The following is a 23267-nucleotide window of genomic DNA, read 5'->3' on the forward strand; positions in this document are numbered from 1 at the left end:
TGAGGTTTCTACAGCACGCACACACGTGCAGACATGAGGATGACTTCCACCAATCACATCCTTCTACAATAGGAGGCATGGAAACCAGTTCATGCATTATGTCTCAATTCAAAGAGAGAGAGAGAGGATTAAAATCATTCTAAGGTTAAAGGAACAACTTGAAAGCTGTTTGAAAAGTGTAGAAGCAATTCACAGGGATGTTGCAAGTGGATTAAATGTTTTACAAAAGTTATATATTGGATTCCTTTTTAATTTTTCAAACCGTAAAATGCTTAACCTCTCTATGGGCAGTGTAGTTTGGACACAAAATTGATCTTATAGAGGATACAAAGTATACATGTAATTTCCCTTGTCTTTATTTTCTGATATTGATCTTTAAAATAATCCTAAACAGATTATAATTACCTCTAACTATGTCGCAAGATGGACGCATCTCATCACATGTCGAGCAGGTCAAACAGCAAGTTCTAATCTGGTTTGGAAAAAAATGATGGCAATTTAAGGACCAGTTATGAGACAGTCTCATGGATTGCAGTAATTTTATTAACTTTTCCTATATTTGATAAGAACAGCATGATTTAGCCAATCTGCTGAAATGCCATCTTGTTCTCAGTATCATAACTCGTGATTTTAAAAGGCTCTGAAGCCATAAATCTGTAATAATTGTATTGGGTTTGTTTTAAAGACACCGATGAAAACTGCAGCAAAGATTGCCGTCTTCCAGTCAGTGAAAATGTCCATTAACTGCGTCGAGCAATGATTTGTTTACAAAAAAAGGACACGATTGACCCACTGAAAGTGTGAACATGTCAAGCAGCTGCACTGCAGTTAACCGTCTGACTGAGAGGTGTTGCAAAGACACACAATTAATACAGAAAAACAACATAAGATTGACACCATGTTGTGGTGGAGACTATAAACTAAACGCACACACGGTGTCTGACTTCATGGAGATAACTAATCCACCACTCTAACACAGATAAATGAGACTGCAAAGTCATTATAGAACATATCACTAATTAAAGTGATCAATATTTAATTCAGCACAGCGTTTCAATAAAAAAAAAATTGAAAAAAAAAAAAGAAGCAGTCTGGGTCAGTCTTGTCCTGACAGATTTTCTGAACCATGCTCAGCTCTTTCTATCTGATCTATCTTTGTCTTTGTTAGAGGCTCCAGAAATGGCTCTTCTAATCTAGCTAATTGCCATTTCCCAGAGCTCGGCATTTAAGAAGAAGAGCTGGGTCACCAAACAGCCGTTGATCAAAACATCCTATTAGGGTGAAGAAACAAAAAGCTCTCACAGTCCGAACAATGTGCCACCGGTGATTCAACAGTTTGCTCCGCGGGCACAAAGCATTAATTAGGGCAATAACTTCATGCTATTGCCGTTCTATAGTCTCCATTTCTGTATGAGTGCATCTATTTATGCTCTGAAGTTTGTCGGGGACTCTGACTTGCCGAGTGTGCCACATTCCCCTGTTGCATGTGCAGATGTGTTATTGGCGTAATGAGGAAAATACTCTGGGAAACGTGGGAGAGGCCCCGAACACCAAAACCTTCTTGACAAAATAATATTCCTCACTGTGGCTGCTCCTAACAAGAATTGACATAATTACTTGGGCCCATTTCTTGTCTAATTAGCACACTTCCACAGTGGACAGGGACTTGCAGTTAGACAGGAGAAGGGAACTGGACAGGCACGGCAGTAGCAACACAAAAAGGGGCCCCCGGTTTCAGTGTAATTAGGTGAGACAATGCCCCTGACTGTTTTGAGCTATGGCAGCGGCTCAGAGCCGGGGCCAAGCCGGCGAGCGGACGCCCCGTGAGGTACATCTCCCCCAAGACCCTAATAAGCCCCTAATTGTCTTTTTTTGATTCACATGGGCAGCACCAGCAGACATGAAGACAGCCTATTCCTGGTCTCCTGCAGAGAGCGCGGTCCCTGTCCCGACGAAAGGGGAGAAATTTGAGTTGCCTCTAAAAACCTTTTAATGTTTGGCCCCCAAACTCCAGACAACTTGTGTTAACGTCTTGTGACAGCGTCCAAAATCTGGAGGGGTGGAGACAGAGCCCTGATTTTCAACAGACGTTCATGTCATCATCAAGTCAACCATAAATGACTTTTTAGTATTTAGTGGTGTCACAGATTGTCTGAAATTTGTATGATAATTTAGATAAATATGAATCTGATCATAATACATTTTAAATGCACTAAGCAAGACTGAAAATTAGTCAACCCTGGCCGTCCTTCGTAATATAGCAGAAGAACTGAAAGCAGGTATTATTGTCAAAGATAATCAAGTAATTGTGGTCTTTGTGTTTGCATCTTTGTGTTCTGTATCTTTGTTCAGACACAGAAGACGTACAAGTCAGCATGACGTTTGGCTGAAGACAAAACTCTTTAAAGCAGCATTAGTTGACCTTTCATGCCCAGAGGTGGCAGGGTAAACTGTAAACACAACAATGACAAAATGTTTTAGAAAACAAAAAAGCGGACACTGAACAACATGGATGTGGAGACAGGTTTAGTGAACTGATAAATATTAGTATTCACTTCCTTTTTAGCTTTGTTTTTGGTCTCCACCGCCTTGTTAGTTAAATATCTGTCTCTTTAGCTGCCGAATGCGTCACCTCGACCTACCTCTTACCAGGTCATTATTAATATTTTCAAAATATTCTGAAAAACTGCTTACGGCTGAGGTAAATCAGTCTAACATCAAAATGTTTCATAGCTACATTCAACTTGTATTGGTTTCGCAATGACGTCTCAAAAACTGAGACGCATACGTTTTTCTGGGTCCATTCTTTTCCGTTGGCCCGCTGACATCTCAGACCTAAACTGAAGGTGCCTCAAATGGTTTTAAGATTTCACCTGTCTGATCTCAGTTAATAATAGTCTGTATTTATACTCATGTTACCTGGTCAGTCATTTAAATTTTCACTACCAAACAATCTTGTTGTTTGAATGTACAAAAAGTCAAAGTTTGTTCCAACTTTCTGCCAGTTTTAGATAAATCAGATGTTGAGCTTGTTTGTAACTGTTTTCTGATAATACAATATTTCACTCTTATCTATCTTATCCAGGTCTGGATCTATTTGTCAGATTCACTTTCTTTTCACTTGCAGTTAATGAAAACCATGAACAACAAGTGCCTGGGCTCTACAGGCTGCATTTCAACACTGTGGGATGAGTCTGTTTAACCACACACACACACACACACACACACACACACACACACACACACACACACACACACACACACACACACACACACACACACACACACACACACACACACACGTCCATATGTGTGAGGCCACTTCTACTGGCAGGTGGCACTCGGGAGATTCGATATTTCATAATTCCCTCTCTTTAACGTCCCCTGCAGTCAAGGCACAGCTCAGAGGGACGTCAATTCGATGTGCCCTCACTCCTTTAATTAGCTGTCAATTAGTGCAAATGAATCAACTCTTCGCCTAATTAAGCAATGCCACCAGGCAGCTCCCATATACAGGCCATTGTGTGAGCAGCATGAGAAAACCACAGCTAGCAAACTCGTTTTGGATCACGAGTGCAACTTAACGATCACACTGACAAACGTGTTCATCGAGCTGTGAGTGTACAGTGCGTAGCATAAAGTCACAAAGTTTATGCTACAGTGATCAGGCAAGGCATTTTTTTTTTTTTTTTTTTTTTTTTACACACAGCACCAGCTTTTACCTGTCAGAGAAGTACACGCAAGATGTTAGTCCACTTACCCCATTACCTATTTTTAGCCCACTTTCAGACTTAGTGTATCCCCACGCACACAAAAAACACAGTCACATGAGCCCTTAGCTTTCCATTTAGCTCACAAAATCTTTCCAATCGTCTAATTCCCCCGAATATCTCAAAATTTCACGAATCCCAATGGATTTTAAACTTCATGATTCCAGTGGATTTAACACCAACTTTACTGTGAAGACTTTTGTTTACCAAGTTTACCAAGCCCCTCGCTGAGAGGTCACACGCCTGGATCGTCTGCTCAACCTCCTTCTGTTGGTAGTCTCACTTTCACGTGAATGAACTTTAAATCTGTTTCTTCCACTTGGTAGAAATTGAGTTTATCATGCAGACCACATATTTCATTTACAGTCAGAGCAGAAATGTAATCTCTTCAAACATCTGTTCGCTTGTGCGTCTCCAGACAAAAATCATTTTTTAACTCCAACATCTTTAAAATGTTTCAGCTGATCCAGTAAAATATTGACATCATCTTTGATTGAAGTCAAGTTGTTAACAGCATATTGTGTGTTTTACGAGGGAGTTCAGAGGTCACTTAAGTTTAGTCATATGGAAAGGCCGCAAGGACGAAGCCAGGCTTTCAAAAAGACTTCATAGAGGAAATCGTTTTAAGTTTATTAATTATTTTGATGTTTAATATTTCATTCATAACACTGGCTGTTTAATTATGTTTTATGTAAGTTTTATTGAAATTGGGCGAAACATTTCTCAACTCCTCAAAGAAAACTGTTTATATATGACAAGTTAATTCAAAATAACTATTTTTCAAATAGTTAGTTCAAGGAAACTAATTAGGAAATCACAGTGCCGTAAAATAAACTGTTATTGTGTTATTCAGGTCTTAACGCTGGTTAATAAATCTATTAAAAGAGATTAGAGGACAGAACCGGGAGGAGCGTTCAAACCACACATTATCCTGATTGGTAAGTGTGTTAATTGACAAATTATTGATTCCAACAGGCTCCATAGAAGGAGTGAAAAGAAATGTTGTCTAGAGCTGTCTTTAAGTGTATTACTGGTTTCAGTGGTCTTACATGTATTTCTTTTGATTTTATTAATTGAAATTATTCTTTTAGTGACTTAACAGGGTCAGTTTGTGAAATGTTTTACAACTGCTGTGGCAGTATGTCTCATAGCTTGTCTGCTTTAAAGTGTCAGACTTTTGTGTCTCTTTTGCATAAGCAAGCGAAGTCAATAATACAGGAATCACACTTGAAATGTCCCATATGTGTTTGTTTTTAACTGTACAACATGTGTAAATTCCCCCGAGATTGTTTAAAATGCCATATTCATGCCATACTTGTGCCTACGAGTCTGAAAACAGACACACATATGAACCTGAACACAAAACAGAGAATCTATAAATGTGCATGCTACTTACATCTTCATTGTGTCGCATGTGCGTGTGCTGTTAATCATGTTTAGTCATTGAGATGTGAGGATGCACACCGGTTGGAGGTATGTAAGCAGTTCAGCCGTGTTTCCTCTCTCCCTCTTTCCAGCAGCCACTCTGGACCATTACAGCCTGTAATTGTTATTTAATGGATTAAACATTCATCCTTCCTGTGCAAGCGTCCCCGGGGGCTGGATGACAGCATCACCATGTTCACACAGCTAAACATCCCCCATCACACACACACACACACACACACACACACACACACACACACACACACACACACACACACACACACACACACACACACACACACACACACACACACACACACACACACACACACTCAACAACGCTCATTTCACAACAGTGTTTGTGCTTAAAATTCAATTACCCACTTATTGATAGCTCTCTGGGGTGCTAAAGAAGTGGACACGGTGCTGGTGGAGGTGTGGATGATTTCCCAGGAGGCCTGCGTCTCCTCTGCACATCTCCAGCTGGATCTATTTCATGGCTTTACTCATCAGCAGAAGACGCAGATGGAGCATAAGCAGCCGTCATACACCTGCACACACCAGCGCATGCAGACAGACACACACACACACACGCGCGCGCACACACACACAAAATAGGTAATTTATTATTGTGCATGGTAGCAGTGTGACGGTAACGAGACATTTTGTTGAGATTGTACTTTTTATGAACAATAACTACACTTTGTATATAGAACAACAACTTGTTTTTATATTAATATTATTTTCATTTAGTATTTATTAGTCGATGAACAATATTTGTAATTTCTAGATTAATAGTTTAGCCCTGGAAATAGGGCCCATCACAATTTCTGAGAGCCCAAAGTGCTGTCTATCAATTTTCTAACTCAAAATTCAAATATGTTTGGTTTTAATCAATACGGAACAAAAAATAGAAAAGCAGCAAAAACTTCACATCTGAGAAGCTCAAATCAGCAATTGTTTGTCCTTTTTAATTCATGGACAACTAAATACATTGTCACAATGGTCCAAATTAATTTCCTGTCAATCAACTATTTGATTAAGTGACTTGGGCTCCCTAAAATTTTACCTACTATAAAAAAAATTATAATAAATGAATGTTAGGGTATTTTTAAGTCAAAAACTGATTTTCAAGACATTTTCTTTCTTAATAGACTTAAATACTCTATTGATTTTGAAGAGGAATTAAAGTTGATCAATGTGCTGTTGCTGCTTTGGTGGTGTTTGTACCTTCTAAAGCTTCTGTCACTTCTCTAAATTCAATTTGCTTTACAGGCATGAATGTTACTTTAACAATACAGCCAAAGCATCAAAGATTATAATAAATGGTACAGAGGATAAAATGGTCCATAATCTTACATCGGCAACAACAAAATGAACGACCAGACTGTGATTTCATCTTTCTCTGAGATTTTTTTTGTTTTGTTTTTCCTCATCCACATGAAAACGGTGTCCTGGTTATTGTCCCGCCTTTGTTATTGTAAGACAAGCGCAGATGCTACTAACAACATTAACAATGGCCCTCTTATATTCAAGTACGCCATGACAATGTGACAGGCATGACAGCTGACAGTGAGGCAGCTAAACTGAATCCAGCCAGCATTCATTTTATTATTTACACCTGAACTTTTCCTACTGTGACACGTTGAACTGCCTTCTATTAAAAATGTATATTCATATTTTCTCTTCTCGGATAAAAACAAAACAAAAAAAACATATTTTTAGAAACCAAGAAATGCATTCAAGAGCCACCGGGCATATTCACCTCCACACGTGAGGAGTTCACACAGCGTTGGTTTTCATTGCTTTATGTGCAACACATCAGCACTCAGAGCCACAGGTAGTGCACCACAGGTTAGCCACGCGTCTCAAAAGTCCCCTGAGGCCTCCGGGGGCCCCGCGGGAGCACACGGCTTGCCGCTGGCCTCGTTCCCCGCTAATTACAGCACTCATCTCCGCTCTCCCACGAGACGCAGCAACACTGATGACAACACAGCACAGTTTGATGCTTTGCATCAACAGGCAACAGCTGGGGCTGCCGGCTGCACGTCGATACCCGAGGGGCTGAAAGGAGTGATGGTGGTGAGTGTGTTGGGGGCTGGTAGCTGATGCATTCATTCACACTATGCAGGGCTGATTTTGTTGCTATTTTGCAGGCGCATCCCAACCTGATCGATTAATTGCTAATTGGCTGTTTAATCGGTTGTGTTGCTGCTATGATTTAAGAAAACCAGTGAAACTAAACACCAACATGAAGTCTGAAGCCATGTACACAGCACCGCATCATCCAACACGAGTTCTGATTGGAAAATAAAGATGCATCTTGTTGTCCTTTCGTGTGACGGGGTCAGACTACAGCTTTCATGTCCCTAAGGATGACACTGGATCGATGTGCTCCATAGATACTGTACTCCTCTCAGTGTGATTGCGGTGACTGTTCATTAGCAGGGCGCTCAGGCTTTAATGGCCTGCACACTTGTGTCAGCCGTAAATCTCCCCAGGACTCCACCCAGGTTTGCTCCCCTGTCTCATCAAAAGGGCTGTGAAGAATGAAGTCAGTGTGATGAAAAAGGGGAATGAGATTTATCCTTTACGTCCTCCTCCTCCTCCTCCACGCACCAAGACGAGCTCATAAGCGCGGAGAAATGACAAGCGGGAGCTCGCCAAGACACACCCACAAATGTGATGATACACGCTGAATGTGTTTGAGATGCTGATGAGCCTGCCGGACAAAAAAAAAAAAAAAACCATCTCTTTTCTATCTTTAACACTTCGTAAAGGAGTCATGAAGTCCAAAACAGAAAGGCAGATCAGGTGAGATAGAAAGGGAGTTCACCTTAGAACAGAAGAAGGCAACTAGTCAGTAAAACCGAAGCAGGCCGGCAAAACAGCCAAAGCTACACTGACAAGAGGATCTTTTTTCCACAGCAGACATAGCAGGAAAAGCTGAAGTATCACTAATAACGCTGAAGATAGCGCTGTTTTTTTTTTTTTTTCAAGTGTCCAAGAAAGCAATACCAGCCAACATAAGCAACGCAGGATCCTAAAACCAAAGCAGCCGAATCGGACCATAATTAATGTATTTAACATGACTTCTCATAGTGTTCTTCATGAAAAGGCCTATCAGGCTGAGGATTTGGGCGATTGTGTGAAAGAGTGAGTACATACTGAAGTGGAATGAGATGCAGGTGTGTTGACTCAGAACTGAGCGAAGAGGACTGCTGGACGAGCGGGAAATAACAGGCCCCGAAAAAGACCAACAACTTTAAGATGAAGCTGTCGCCAAGACATTGAAATCTAAAGAAACGTGTGGCCTTAATATTGAGCGACTTGGTAAATGTCTTCTCGTGACACGTCTGTTGTTCAGTGATTCCTTTGAAGGGCAAGTGCACATTTTTCCAGTCTATCTTATTACAATATTAACATCTCCACACATACATCCAAGGCTTCACTGTAACTCCTGTCCTACTGAACTGGACTGCAATGTAAGTGATGCACAGACTGCGTCCAGCCAGAAAGTTGATCTGAAAGCAATGAAGTTTAATACCAAATGACCATTATGTGTTCGAGTCCCGTTACCATGGACCGGCATGAAAACACTGCTGCTTGCTACGTCATAACATTTATTGTTTGAGTGACGAAATAACTCACCCAATAGCCTGATATGATGTCATGGGGGTTGCTAAGGAAAGAGGCGATGAATTCAGAGTCGGGCTGACACCAAAAACTACCCTGAAGCATCGGGGCCGTTTCATTTGTTTTGCCCTCAAGCTGCAACCTGTTAATACAAGTGTTTTTTGGGGGGGAAATGAGACCAGATATGCAACACTGCGGCTCTTTCTTTGCACACACTTTCCTGAATCGTCCTAAAATCCTGTGACAGTTGGCTCTGACCGGAGTGTGTGGAGCAGTGGAGAGTGAAGACATTGCTGCTGCGTCCCATTCACTCTGGCCTTTTTTTTTTTTCCTTTCTTTTTTCTGCAGTTCCATGTCATGAAATTTAGGTCAGAGAACAATGCACTCTCTCTGCTAGACCGTAGCAGGGAGCCGAAGCCCTTCACATGCTCCCCTCTGACCCTCATCCCAAGCCTTCGCATCCAACCACTCCCACACAACGTTACACTTGGCAGGCGTTTTTAAAAAAAACTCTGGATTTTCATTTGGAGAGCTGCTTCTACTTCAGTCTTTTTAATGAAGCAGGGTGGGCCCCCTTGTGGTGAGATAAGCTCTTACAACTACATTACCTACACATATAAACCTATTTACTTCTAAGTAAGCTATTGTAGACCAACCAGAAAAGTCATTAAGCTATTTTCCTACTTGAATTTGATTTATTTTTAATTTTGTTTTGTAAATTTTCCAAAAAAATTCTAATTCATTCTGTCAATTTAGTTTACCAGAAGCCAATTTGTGCCAGAATAATGATCCTAAAACTCAGAAACATGGGTCATTGTTTCATAGAGACAGGTAAAACAAACGAGAGCTTGATACGAGAAGCTAATCTGGACACCTGTAGCAACATGTGAAATATACTGGTGTGTTGGTCACAGATGTTTAGTGACAAAACACAAAGCATCAACATTTCAGGAACTAAAATCTAGTACGACAACTTTGTTGTATTAAATACTGAAAAATCTGTTAAAACAGAAGAGCATCATGCAAAATGAAGGAGTTTTTTTTGTAAGAATAAAGCTGCTGTACTGTTTTTGCCCGTCTCCTTTCCTAAAATATAACGTATCTGGCAAGAAATCTGGATTTGTGGTACTAATAGTAACCACTGACTCACAACCACGACTCAAATACTAACTTGAGGTATTTGTACTTTGATAAACGTTACAAGTCAATTTTAACGCCACCAGTTCTGAATGCCACCAGACGTTTTGGTGATGTTAGACGCTAGATGTTGGAGGTGGCGTCAGTGGGATATGGTAAGTCTACTTATAAATGTATAAATGTCGCTCACAGCTTCAGTTTTCTTCACTATGAATACAGTCTGGGAACACAGCTCATGCACAGCCACTCTGAAGGGGGCGGGGACGACCAATCAGTGAGCAGTGTCGGCGGTTAGGCGTGTTTGTCCCGCCTCTTCTTCGCTGACAGTGACGAGCGCAGCGTTAATAGTTGTCAAATGTCGCTGACTAGGAAAAAAAAAAAAAATCACTGAACGTTCAGCGCTCAGCCGGACTAAATGCTCAGCGCCTCCACACATTAAAACTATTTTTTTTTTTAAATATGCTGTACTCAGGAAAAAAACAACACTTTGGTGGACACCGGCGTTAATTGCAGTGGTGGCAGAGTGTCGGCCGGTTTCGGTCAAATTAACTCGAGGTCTACATCCAATGAAATGGAAACTGCAAATGATTGGAGAGTTCCCAGACCCATATTCAAGGAGTGAAACTGGGTCTGGTTCACACCAGGCTATGAGATCCCTGCTAAGTAGGATAAACAATTATTCACACCAGGATAAGGACTTACACGACGGCCCTGTGTGACAACGCCCTGAAACCCATCACTGTGACTACTGTGACTTTAATGATCCACGGGATGGCCGGCTGGGTCCTGTGACAAAATGACAAAACAATGCAAGTGTTAATACTGATAATGAAAGAAAGAGATTTTAGTGGCGATAAAACAAGATGTCTATTAAAAGAAGTGCCCGGCTATAAAAAAATAAAACCATAAAAGTGTATTTGCCTTCGACCTTTAGTTTGACAATCGTGTTTCTTGTTTTTGTTTGGCTGTGTTTTTTTTGGGCTTTGATTAAAAAAAACAAACATGTACTCTCACAACAGAGTGTGACGAGCACACTCCTGCTCAGATTGAATCAGATATCGTAAAGTTTAATCGGCGAAAAATATCCAGTCCTCACCCCAAGCTGCAGTTTTACTCTCGACCGCTGGATGTCGCTGCAGCCGTGCGTCCCGGTGACGTCACCGCAGTCACATTTAAAAGCCCTGCCGGTGAGTCTGTTCCTCGCCGGGTGCGGTGGCGCGCGCCTGTAATCCAAGCTACCGGGAGGCTGAGGCTGGCGGACCGTTTGAGCTCAGGAGTTCTGAGCTGCAGCGGACTATGCCGATCGGGTGTCCGCACTAAGTTCGGTATCGATATGGTGCTCCTGGGGGAGCCCGGGACCACCAGGTCGTCTAAGGAGGGGTGCACCGGTCCAGGTCGGAAACGGAGCAGGTCAAAGCCCCCGTGCCGCTCAGTAGTGGGATCGCGCCTGTGAATAGACGCTGTAGTGCAGCCTGAGTAATACAGCGGGACTCAGTCTTTTTTTACACTCGTTTGCTCAAATCCTCTTATAATACACGCATCGACCATTATATCTTCACACACAACAGCTTCACGAGCCCCTCTTTGTCTTCTTATTCCCAACAAAAACACTCACAAACCAGCTGCTCTGCTGCTCCTGCACCGCCTCCAACTGGACGACAGCTGCAACTACATCTCCAAATATATTTCTGCCTGCTGGTGGAGACGAAGAACTTATAAAGTCAGTTGTGACGACTTTTGTCTGGTTTAAGTGTTTAAATAAAGGAATCACAACATATAAAGGGGACCTGTATGAATTACTATTGCTACTTATCCCATAATATAATTTAAATGCTTGCAGAGTTATAATAACGTAGTACATTTGTAAGATTGGGGTGTAAAAAACAGTTAGTAACAGTCACAGATGTGTTATTCTTTAGCCACGATTATAAACCGGAGATTGTTGGAAATCTGCTGTATGAACAGAGAATATTCTCAAGTGTTTCAGTCCATTTTCTTATTAAAGATGTTTTATCATTAGCTGTAAACGTAGAGATCAAATTGTTGCAAATCTATCAACCAGGCTAAATACTTTGGCTGCCCCGCAGGTGGCGTTAAAAGTAAAAATAGGTTTTTTTCCTAGGGTGTATCGTTCATGCTGAATAAAGTGGTGACGTTTGCCCTTTATTCTGTCTTAATGATGATTTCACACATTTCAAATAAAGTCCCTTTCTTTCTAAAGTGCTGTAAGGTCTGTTTATTTTTCCCCTTTTTTTTCCCCCAGGTTTGATTTTAAGATACGAATATTTAATCTTGCAGAAATAATCTTACATCTACACGAATGACGCTGCATCAACCATTTAATTTATTTGTCATTCACACTGATTACAGCTCGTGTTCCTCTGGGTGGTAAAGTTCGCTCATCAGTCGGTAGATATACGACGGCGCGTGTCCTCCAATGTTGGAGATGAACAGCGTGATGAGCTCCGGCGGGACATAGTCAAACACCGGACAGTGCACGTTCACCTTTGAGAGAATCTCACCTGAAATGCAAACGATAAAACTAAGAACTTGGTATCATTCTGCAAAATAGGATCATTTATTTAGAGTCGAAAAAAAGCTATAAAGGCTTATTTCAAAGATGAAGGTCGGCTGCGAAGTATGAAATGTGTACCTTCAGTGAAAGGGAGCACCTCGTGCGGGGAGACGAACTTATGGAAGGTGTCCTCTTCATTCGGGAACTAAGAACAACAACAACAACAACAAAAGTTCAACTATCGTTTGTTTTTTTTGTCGGCAAAGATGGTAAAAAAAACAACAACCACAACGCGTCAGACGAGTGATTTCTTACCTGAGGTGAGAGCTTGAACATGGGAGCACAAACGATCAGAGGCGTCGAGTGGTGCTTGGCTGCCAGGGCCAGGGTGTGCGTCCCGTTGACGGCCCTCAGCCCTCCGTTCGCGAGAACCGTCTGTGTACCGATGATGACCTGCGAACAGACCGATCGCTCGAGTTCACCCGCATCCGCCGACGGGACTGATTTCTCTTTAACAGTCTTCGGCGGAAGTTAAATACCTTATTCACCCGAGACATGACCGCAAATATGGCAGCGTCTGCGATCACGGTTGTTTCGATGCCGGCTTCTGAGAGACTGGTGGCCATTTCGTGCCCCTGGCGGGAGGTAAACAATTAATAACGCGACGACGTTTATCCGCGGTTTCCCACAGACATATGTTTGAACTACCTGGCAGAAAGGAGCGCACTCCGCCACGATGACGTGGAACTTGCGTTTGCGCGCGGCGTCTTTGAGGAAGGCCTCGACGGTGCGCGAGCGGCCGATGGTCATAATGACCTCATTGGAGTGGATGTGCTCCAGCGCCTGCATGGCGATGTTGTCGGTTGTTCCCTCTGGAAGATGAAATGGTGGTGGGAGGTTGGGGAGGTTGGGGAGGTTGGGTTATAATACGCGCTTTGTTTGAATTTTTGTCGAGTTTCAAACAAATAAAACTCACCCAGCTCGGTCAGCAGCTCGTTGATGGCCTCGATGACGTTGGCTTTGAGCGCAGAGAAGTGCTGTCTGAAGTTCTCTTCGCTGAGTCCTCCGGACGTCAGCAGCTTGTGGAGAGATTCCTGCTGGTCGGCCTCTTCGCTGCTGCCTCGGGATCTGAAGGAAAAAGAAAGCAAGAACCGATCCGGATTCGAAAGAGGAAACCGGGAACGATTTCGAAACCTTCTCCTCACCTGGCATATTCCTCTCTGATGATTTTCAGCACTCGTCTGACCATGTTACCGACAGTGGTCTCCGAGGGCTGCGCCGAGATCATCCTCCTGCCCTCTTTACGGATGATGTCCATCAGATCTCCTGCAAAAGACAACGTTTTAGTGGAAGCGAGGCATTTGTTAAGTCGCTTCTAATGTCATTGTTCTAAATCACAGGAAAAGCTTTTATTTTACATTCACACTTTACACCAATGGAATGAGACATTTGTAAATTGTACTGGGATTAGGACAAATTTACCTCTAGAAATGATAAGGCTGGTGAAGTAGGTTTTTTTAAATTATTATTATTTTTAAACAACATTAAAACTACTATCTCGCTTCGTTGAATTGACAGCTTTCACAGGAGTTTAGCTGCAGTGATTGAGCAGCATTGAAGTACCTGCGCTGCTCCAGCGAGCCTGGGCTGTGATCCTGCGGAGCAGGGACGTCGTTTCCCGGGCTGTCTCCGCCGAGCCCCGCAGAGGTCCCGTGCCGCTCCCCGTGCGCTTTAGGTCGGACAGAAACGCTTCGACTCTCTCCGTCAGGTCCGTTTCTTTGTATGGCCCCGGCATGGTTGTTATTTATTTATTTTTTTTAAATAAAAACGAAATGCTGTCCAAGTAAGACCCAGGTGACTCAGTATTTCAACTGCAAATATTTGGAAGAGGAAGTACTTCAGGAGTACGTCCGGGTGAAAATGACGCACGTCTATCGGATTGGTTGCGCGCTTCACGAGGCGTTGCGTCAATTTTGCGGCGTGTTGGCAATTTTGATAAAAAGCTGTATATTAAAGTTGGCAACAAGCAGATGTGATTGAGGGGATTACCACAATTAGACGCGTTTACTCACCGTAAAGTATGGCTTTGATAAGAATTTCACTTTAGATTTCTTTTTACAATAAATGACAAGTGGTGGAAATTAAATAATAGTTGTTTTTTTTAACAATATATTGGATTTTAAAAGTCAGCTCTATTATCCATTGTGTCAAATCTTAAATTTTAAAGTAAAAAAAAAAAAGTCATAAATGGAGTGGAGGAAGAAAGTAGGAACAAATGGAAACCCTCAAGCAAAGTACCTCACAATTGCACTTATTGTATTCGAGTACATATACTCTTCATTTCTGTAGGTAATCTAAATGAGCCACACGTGTTGTGCTAAAAACTGTATCCCTGTACAGATCTCTTCCCTCTTGTTAGTTTAAACTGAGGTGCTATGTGATGATCTTATTTCTACTTGTAGGATTTAGTAGTACTGATGAAACGGTTGCATGCCGGGGCGTTGAAATTTCCCTCAATAAAAATCACTTTATGGTCCATCAAATCTAAAGATTTCCGCTTGAAATTGAGAAGGTGCGTGGGGAGTAGCTGTCTGACAGTCGAGTGTTACGATCGCATTATCTTACATTCGGTGAGGGCGACGATGAGTGTTGCAAGTGTCCTCCGAGGGCCGCTCCAGGATGTTCAAAACCTGCTCTGAATCTAAATGAAAGACAAATCACGCATTGAACCGGTAATTGAAATCGACACCCGGTGTCTCTGTATTGTCCCAGCAGTCACACTTGTGAGCAACAAACCATTTCTCAGCTCCACAAACAGATCACAACCTGTTGTTGATCTTTGATGACAGTAACGAGCCCCAGAAGACGGTCGCTTTTGTGGGAGAACGCGCTCAAGACTCTTTGACGACATCCAGCTCTTCGTGCGACAAAGTTTGAGTGTAATGAAAGTTGCTTTGGATGAAACATTTTCCAAATGAAGGTATCGACTCCCAACCTCTCTTCATACGCACCAAAGATGTAAACAGCTGTAGTCACGTAACCGTCCACAGCAGGCAGGTAAAAAAAAAAACTGTTCTGAACAGACACTAATTCTTAACGAACATCGAACTTCTAATCTAAAGAAAGTCAATTTATAGTTTGACATTTTATGGAAGTTTTATTGGTCGCTATTTTGACCAAGACAAAACCTGGGAGTTGTTTTATGTACCTCGATTTGGAAAAAGATAAAAGTATTTGTTACCTTTAACGCTTCCCCTGCTGCGATGTTAAAGCACTCAACATATTGTGAATATATATATATATATATATATGTGTAGAGATATAATGTTTTCCAAAACCAATTTGTTAGTGTTTCAAGTACATGTTAGACTACAAAATAACTAATGTAAATAAATCCATCCAATATTTTATTGAATAAAAGCCCAACACAAATTTACAAAATTTCTCAGTCAACATAAAAATCATTGACTGCGCACAAAGCACATGTTCATTGTTAAAAATGTACCCATGACAAGATGCCTCAATGAAGCCCGGTGAAAAATAACTTGAATAGCCGCGACACCCCCCCCCCCCTCCCTCCCTCCCTCCCTCCCCTCCTCCCTCGTGTAACCCCAGCCTCAAACATTTTAATGAAAAGAAGCACACTGGATGGATCTGTTAGGACTGTAATTGGGAAGTGATATTTTGATGATTTCAAGACGATAATTAAATTCACCATTGTAGAGAAAAAGGGCGTATGGCTGATAGAAAATTTCAGAAAAATTCTGGATAGTCTCACATTGTCAAAACCTCCGTCTGATGCACTGTGACAAATAGATTTGAACTGTATCGTAGAAATCAGGTGTGTGTTTCATTCAGAGCCGTGAAGAGCCGATGTTACTGATTCCCTCCTAAAAACAAGGTTTTTTTGGTTCTTGGCGAGTTTTGATTGGTGACACTAATGTTCCAAAAACATAACTAGAATGTGCAAGAGCTCATAGATGTGACCTAATTTACAACTTAAGAGAATATTACTCAGACAACCCCCCCCCACCCTCCGCCCTCCCACCCCCCAAAAAAATTATACCAGTAGATGCAACTAAGAGGCAAGTACAGTATGAAAACAAACTAAAGACACGGTTAAATTTAGCTACCAAACATGTATGCAAATTAAGTGACAAAACACAGATGTTCAGTGGTTGCCAATTGTCTCAAAGTAACAACAAACCACGTTTTCAAGGAGCCTTCGCTTGATAAAAGGGCACCAAGGATCTAGTTTTACTTGGCATGGCAAAGAATGTGTGTATGAACAGAAGGGCAAAGGACATTCGCTCGTGGCACATCCATGCACACCCAGCTCAAAAATCAAACATCACTGTTCAACTGATTGAAGGAACAAGTTCTTATTCAGTAAGCTGCAACAGTCAAAACAGTGCAGACAGAAACGTGGAGAACGGAAACATGCGCCTCGCGTGTCTCGGTGCATTTCTCCCTACAGCGCTTTTCATGTTTCAAACCACTAAATAAGCAGGTGAATCTTTTTATTTTTTCAGAGGACGACCTCGGTACTCTTTCTCTCAGCCTTGAAAACTAGATTTTGAGCCCCTCAACCCCACCTGCTGCTGTTTGCTGAAGCTAGTCCAAAGAGAGTGGATGTTGGGATGTGTTGGCTGACCGGCTGGCAGCTTGCCCTCGGAGGTAAGGAGCCTGTGAGTCGCTCTACTCGATCAGCTTCTTCGCCTTGAAGAAGCGTCGCAAGTAGAAGACCTGCCATGTGGCCAGCCCAATGAGACAACACATGGAGAATATGCTGAAGTACAGCACGCGCGTGTTGGTGGACTCTGCAGGGTGGAGAGGAAAAAAAAAAAAGGATGGGCGATCATGCTACTGGACAGTGATCAAGACTTTTTGTTTATACAGTGCAGACAACTTTGCTCCTATTCCTTTTAGACGTTTCTTCGGGAAAACAGTAAAGCATGTACATTCAGTGAGAGTTGGCCATTGGAGACATCAATTGTCCATTCCTTGTGGTCGTGTACTGTATGCGCCGTGTTGTTTTACCATTGGTGTCCCGCATCTCCTCTTCTCTCTTCTTCATATAAGCAAAGTCATTCACGATGGACTCCGACAAGTCTTCCAGTCGCCTCAGCTCAACCTCGAGAGGCTTCAGCTTCTCCACCTTGGCAATCTGGAGGCGCGAAACAGAGACTGATGAAAACTTTGAGGAACGACGCCCGAGAAACAAACGGTAGGAAACGTAATGGTGCTCTTGAAGCGGCGTTGTTAACGCGTTTGTCCAGCAGGTGTCGCTCTTAGGCTGCGTGTAGCTGTGATGTGTTTAAACGGTGCATTCCTGTTCTCTCAGGCTGGTGAGAAATCTGCCATTTGAACTCTGGTGTGAACTAAACAGCTGCACCTGAGACGGCGGATCTGCTGTGGTTGGTCTGCGGTGAACACACAAAATGGACCCACCGCAGGGTTATGCGACATGCATGACGTGTACAGGTTTCACAGCAGATGATGACACTGGCCGTTTTACCTAATGCTTTGGTGCGGGACACTTTCTAGAGCAATATGTACCAGTCTAGTGTTATTTTATTCATGATGGAACACAATGGAACATGATGATGAACAAAACAACTATTTTTCGGTGTTCTTTTAGCACAACATGACGCCACAAGAATGAACTCTGTGGTCTGTGTAATGTTCAATACAACCGACGGGTCCGTAAAACTGTCTGATAAGTAGGTTAACTGTCAGCCCATGACGTTTATGTTTTTCATCTTCTGGATCGTTTGTCATGAATATGCCTGAATCCTAATAGGACCAAAACTAAACAACAACAACAAGGCGTCGCTCCGTCTCCTTTATCTGGATCAAATGAACCAAACTGCAGCCTTAAATTGTTCAGCAGGCCCAGACATAGGCAGTCAGCCCATTGGGAGCTTGAATAGCAAAAATACCAAAGCATCAAACAAACAAAGAAAGACATTGAAGATACTACAGCGTGCATCTGCCAAGTTCACACTGTGAAGCATTGTGTAAGAGGGAGGAAATCTTTCCAGCATGCAAATTTGTTCTAAGTTACGCATTTGTCTACGCAGGTGAATACATGTGCTATTTAAGCACCACCCTCCTGCCCACAGACAGGAATGCCCACTTGAACAACCACTGACACACTCAGCAGAACAGCACGTAATGTTCGTGCGCAGCGTGTGTGGGTGGGCGGGGAGGAGGTGAAGTGATTCTCAGTTCGCTGGGTTTTATCACTTCTATACGTATTATCAAGAGTTGCCTGAGGCAGCCACTGTAAGTGTTAATCCATTCTCAGAAGGACTATTAACTAATGTGATGATGCACAATGAAATGCCCCGATATAGGAAAACAGTGAATGATGTGGAGGCAACACATTCGGATATTTTCTATGCTGGGAGTCCTTGGCGTCATTATTGCGTTTCAACAATGATGACTAAAAGTATCCACATTGGTGCGATAAAGAACACGCAGTTTACAAAAGTAAATCGTCACTTGACCTCATTTATATTTGAACGTGACCTCGATTATTTCAGTTGCGCAACACATTCAGGACATGGTTTGTATGTCTTTTGCATCTCTTGACTCTATCTAATAAAACATAGCTTGGTTAATGAGAGCGATTAAACTGACCAGAGGTGAACTAGTACATTTAACCAAGTGGGACATTCGGAAGTTTCTCCAAAATTGTTGTATTTAGGATACTTGAGTACCATCTAACACTTCCATCACACAAGAAATGAACCTGTGCCTTTCAAAGTTTTCAAACCAGTATAGTGAATATAGTGAAATCCCTGCTGCAAGACCAGTGTCCTACATCCACCAGACACCATATATTTACAGCATCTGCATCACTCGATAAAATCAAACAATTCAGACTTCGACACCCACCTCTTCGTAGTTTTTGGCCTCAACACCGTGCTTCATGTCCAGATTGACCAGCTGGTCAGGCACTCTTCCAGTTCCTGATTCAAAGAGCGCAGAGTTTAGCAATTTATACAATGAAGTGGAGTAGAACATTTAAAATCGTGATTGCTTACAATGCTATGGTATCCAAATATATTTCCAGAAAAGCTAAAAACCTTCATTCATTTGTCAACGGAAAACCTTTTTCCTGTCACTGCTCAATCGATCCCCCCCCCCCATTTTTTTCTTAAGTAATCTCGCTGCTGCTACTACTACTACTACAAATGTAAATCAATACACAAAACGTGACACATGGTTCATTTCTATAAATTTGCTTCTTTAAATCAATCTAAATGTATTTGTGTAGTGCACCAACAACAATATATACAAAAATGAGGGGTGTCACTAGATTTTAATTGTAAAAGAAAGTCTAATAAAATGTTTATCCTAAAATCCGACACCCGACATCCTTGTTCCTGTGCGAAGACATAAATCTAGCTGCATGTGTGAAAACCAGCAAACATCTGTAGCAGAACGCGTGGATGCGTGCCGGTAAAACCAAAAGACGAACGTGAGAAAGTGTCTTGAAGCAATTCATAATTTTGTGCCTGATTTCGGGAGTTGACACTTACCCATGGGCGATTTGCTCTCAAAGCAAACCTCAAACATGTCATAGTCCTCTGTAGTGAATGCAAACTTTCCTTTCGTTGCATCTTCCTTGGAGTAGAGAGTGTGGCTGGAGGAGTCTGTGATCTACAGGGTTAAATCATAGTACAAATATTTAAGAGCTGGCAGAAAATCAAGTAACAAGTCAGTGATTTTATGCCATTTTTGAGGGGAATATATAAAATACAGTATTTTCTGGTTTCAGCATTTTAAATACCAGTAATTGCTGTTTTTATTTCTATTAAATCACGTTGCTGAAGTTGGCTTCCGATTCACAGATTCTGATTTATTAGATCCTCAAACTCTTGTCTGGAAATGCACTTTTGAGTAAGTCAAACTTTTATTCTACTTGTGAAAATGCAAGTTGTTTCAGGATTTATCTAAAAATCTCTGACACTTTTACAGCTTGCAGTAAAACAGAAGAAACCCAATAGCTCGGAAATGCAAATCGAGTTTACAACAAAAAAAATGTTTCCCCTTAAATGCCAAATAAGAAGCTAAACTCAGGGAAGTAAGTTGCATAAAATAAAGCAATAAAATAATGTCAGCTGAGGTTGTGGAGAACTGGGTTTGACGTTTTCATAATTTGTGTCATTTTTTGGGGAGATTTTAGACACGGAAAAAAAACCAAAATTGAGAATTAACATTATACAATCCAACAGTTCTTATAATTATGACATTTATCTGCACAATATAAAGCAGCTTTCGTTGACATGTCAGCGGCTCGAGTCTGCCAGCTGACTCGTAAGACTGACGTGTCCCGATGACACCGGCGGGATTACCCCGGTTCATCTTAACCCTATAACCCGTAATTGTAACACAAAACGCACGCAGTGAGCAACTCACTAGTGTCCCGAGTAGTTTTAACACATGTTAAAAAAATAAAATAAAATTTAAAAAGGCAAATTACGTCATAATATATCGACTGCAACGACCGTTAGCCGGGTGGCTAATATTTAGCTCCTCCAACCAGGAGAGAGAGAGAGAGAGAGAGAGAGAGAGAGAGAGAGAGAGAGAGAGAGAGAGAGAGAGAGAGAGAGAGAGAGAGAGAGAGAGAGAGAGAGAGAGAGAGAGAGAGAGAGAGAGAGAGAGAGAGAGAGAGAGAGAGAGAGAGAGAGAGAGAGAGAGAGAGAGAGAGAGAGAGAGAGAGAGAGAGAGAGAGAGAGAGAGAGAGAGAGAGAGAGAGAGAGAGAGAGAGAGAGAGAGAGAGAGAGAGAGAGAGAGAGAGAGAGAGAGAGAGAGAGAGAGAGAGAGAGAGAGAGAGAGAGAGAGAGAGAGAGAGAGAGAGAGAGAGAGAGAGAGAGAGAGAGAGAGAGAGAGAGAGAGAGAGAGAGAGAGAGAGAGAGAGAGAGAGAGAGAGAGAGAGAGAGAGAGAGAGAGAGAGAGAGAGAGAGAGAGAGAGAGAGAGAGAGAGAGAGAGAGAGAGAGAGAGAGAGAGAGAGGAAGACGAGGAGGAGGGGCCTAAAGGTTAGCTGCGGTGCTAACAACACACTCCCGTCCTGTATTTAAGCACAAACTATTTTCTTTTTTACTTGTAACCGGATTTAAATATAGACGTTTTAAAATAAAAAAAATAATAAAAAGCCATTTTCGATGTCGGTTCCGGTAGAAAGGTTCGCGCTCACCTTCAGATTAGTTTTGGTGTTCGCCTGCTCGCTTATTTCGTACTCCCCCGTGACGAGCACGTCTTTGTGGATCTCCTCCCGTAAACACTTTCTGGAGTTCACCGGTAAAAAGAAGGAGATTGAAAACACCGACTCGATGAGCAGCGGTAGCAGCAGCAGCAGCGCAGCGACCCGAGCCATGGCGAACCGTCAAACCGACCGACCGACCGACCGACCAACCAGCCCGTGCCAGCCGATCCAGCTTTTTTAACGCCGACGTCCGGAGCTCGCACAACCGGCGCTTGCCCCCTACTGTCCTGGAGGCGGAACTGCACTCAAACTGCTGACCCAACTTCTGTGAGGGGTGCGGTGTGTGTTTGGATGAGCCTGCGTGGGCAGCAAGGTGGTGGGAGAAGTATTCATGCCCGCTAATTAAATAAAAGTACCGATACAGCAGTGTAAAATAAAAAAATACTCAATAACAAGCAAAAGGACAGATACAGGAGATCATTCCTGATACAGGAGATCATTCCTGCCGACCGCAATAAGACTGTACAATAACTCACCTCTGGCAAAATAACACTGTTGACTGTGTTTTTTGGTTGTTTGTATATAATATATATAGATATATACTGTACTGTATACACTGTGCATTTTATATTTATATTTTATAATTTTACTGCTATTTTATTGCTTTCTATTGTTCTATTATTATCTTGTTGCTTCTGTATGCTGCTGTAGCGAGAAAAAAAAAGTCCCCTCGGGGATTAATAAAGTAACTACCTAACCTAACCTAACCTAACCTAAATCCTGCATGAAACATGCTAAAAGTAGCCTGCATAAAGCCTAAGTATCAGCAGCAAAATTAAGCTCATTAACGTTTCTGAAGAACCTGGTCAGATGCAGTTGAAAACTTGGAAAGCTCATAATTGGACCTTTAAGCTTTGCCAACTCTGTTACGTTGAGTACCATGTTGTACTCATGGCAGTAGTTTTGTGTGGGATGGAGTGTTTACACGAGGTGTATTTAGGTTAGGTTAGGTTAGGTAATTACTTTATTAATCCCCGTGGGGAAATTTTTTCGCTACAGCAGCATACAGAAGCAATAAGATAATAATAGAATAATAGAAAAGCAATAAAATAGCAGTAAAATAGCAGTAAAAAATATAAAATATAAAATATAAAATGCACAGTATATACAGTACAGTATAGATCTATATATATATTTGAGCTTGAGATTGTTTGCACTGTGCGGCAGCTGCTGCAAAAACATTTTAAAAGTTGAGACATTAGCGTACATAAAGTAAAACTCTGTCCTACTACTAATAAGGGAAATAATTTATAGAACTGTGCAGAAATGATTTTTTTCTGTTGCAAGAAAAAAAAATCACAAATTAAAAACTTCTACCAAAAGGTGCAGAAGTATTAGCATCGAAGTATACTTATTGTACCAAAAGTAAATTAAATGTTATATTATTTATTGATCAGAATCTACTAAATAATGTCTATCTTAACAAAATAAAGCTGTGGAGTAAAAAGTGTAAGCACCAGAAAATGGGAATCCTCAGGTAAAGTACAAGTACTTAAAATTACACTC

At 41.8% G+C, this 23267-nt stretch overlaps 2 protein-coding genes across 2 annotated transcripts; both read right to left on the reverse strand.

The window, feature by feature from the left end:
• Positions 1-12289: 12289 nt before the first annotated feature.
• On the reverse strand, positions 12290-14391 carry eif2b2 (eukaryotic translation initiation factor 2B, subunit 2 beta). Its single transcript, XM_069696633.1, has 8 exons — positions 14107-14391; positions 13689-13809; positions 13460-13611; positions 13192-13355; positions 13023-13118; positions 12799-12936; positions 12622-12688; positions 12290-12490 (listed from the first exon to the last, which is right to left on the reverse strand). The coding sequence occupies exons 1-8, from the start codon at positions 14276-14278 to the stop codon at positions 12333-12335; spliced, it is 1068 nt and encodes a 355-aa protein (XP_069552734.1). The 5' UTR covers positions 14279-14391; the 3' UTR covers positions 12290-12332.
• Positions 14392-15864: 1473 nt separating this feature from the next.
• On the reverse strand, positions 15865-21936 carry tmed10 (transmembrane p24 trafficking protein 10). The gene is made up of 5 exons (XM_069696635.1): positions 21693-21936; positions 20034-20154; positions 19387-19460; positions 17524-17650; positions 15865-17303 (listed from the first exon to the last, which is right to left on the reverse strand). Exons 1-5 carry the CDS (start codon positions 21870-21872, stop codon positions 17182-17184), a joined length of 624 nt encoding a protein of 207 aa, XP_069552736.1. The 5' UTR covers positions 21873-21936; the 3' UTR covers positions 15865-17181.
• Positions 21937-23267: the final 1331 nt, after the last annotated feature.

Source organism: Brachyistius frenatus, unplaced genomic scaffold, assembly GCF_029030835.1.
Source record: "Brachyistius frenatus isolate BFR_SWC_R1_liver_20210118 unplaced genomic scaffold, ASM2903083v1 Contig_21, whole genome shotgun sequence".
NCBI classification, from domain to species: Eukaryota; Metazoa; Chordata; class Actinopteri; family Embiotocidae; genus Brachyistius; species Brachyistius frenatus.

Coding starts and splice junctions, on each gene's coding strand:
- eif2b2 (XM_069696633.1), bottom strand. CDS start 14,278: ATGCCGGGGCCATACAAAGAAACGGACCTGACGGAGAGAGTCGAAGCG. Junction 13,810..14,106: donor GGCTCGCTGGAGCAGCGCAG/GTACTTCAATGC, acceptor TGTCTTTTGCAG/GAGATCTGATGGACATCATC. Junction 13,356..13,459: donor CGAGCTGCTGACCGAGCTGG/GTGAGTTTTATT, acceptor TTCATCTTCCAG/AGGGAACAACCGACAACATC.
- tmed10 (XM_069696635.1), bottom strand. CDS start 21,872: ATGGCTCGGGTCGCTGCGCTGCTGCTGCTGCTACCGCTGCTCATCGAG. Junction 20,155..21,692: donor ACACCAAAACTAATCTGAAG/GTGAGCGCGAAC, acceptor TTAACCCTGTAG/ATCACAGACTCCTCCAGCCA. Junction 17,304..17,523: donor GGAGATGCGGGACACCAATG/GTAAAACAACAC, acceptor TCCACCCTGCAG/AGTCCACCAACACGCGCGTG.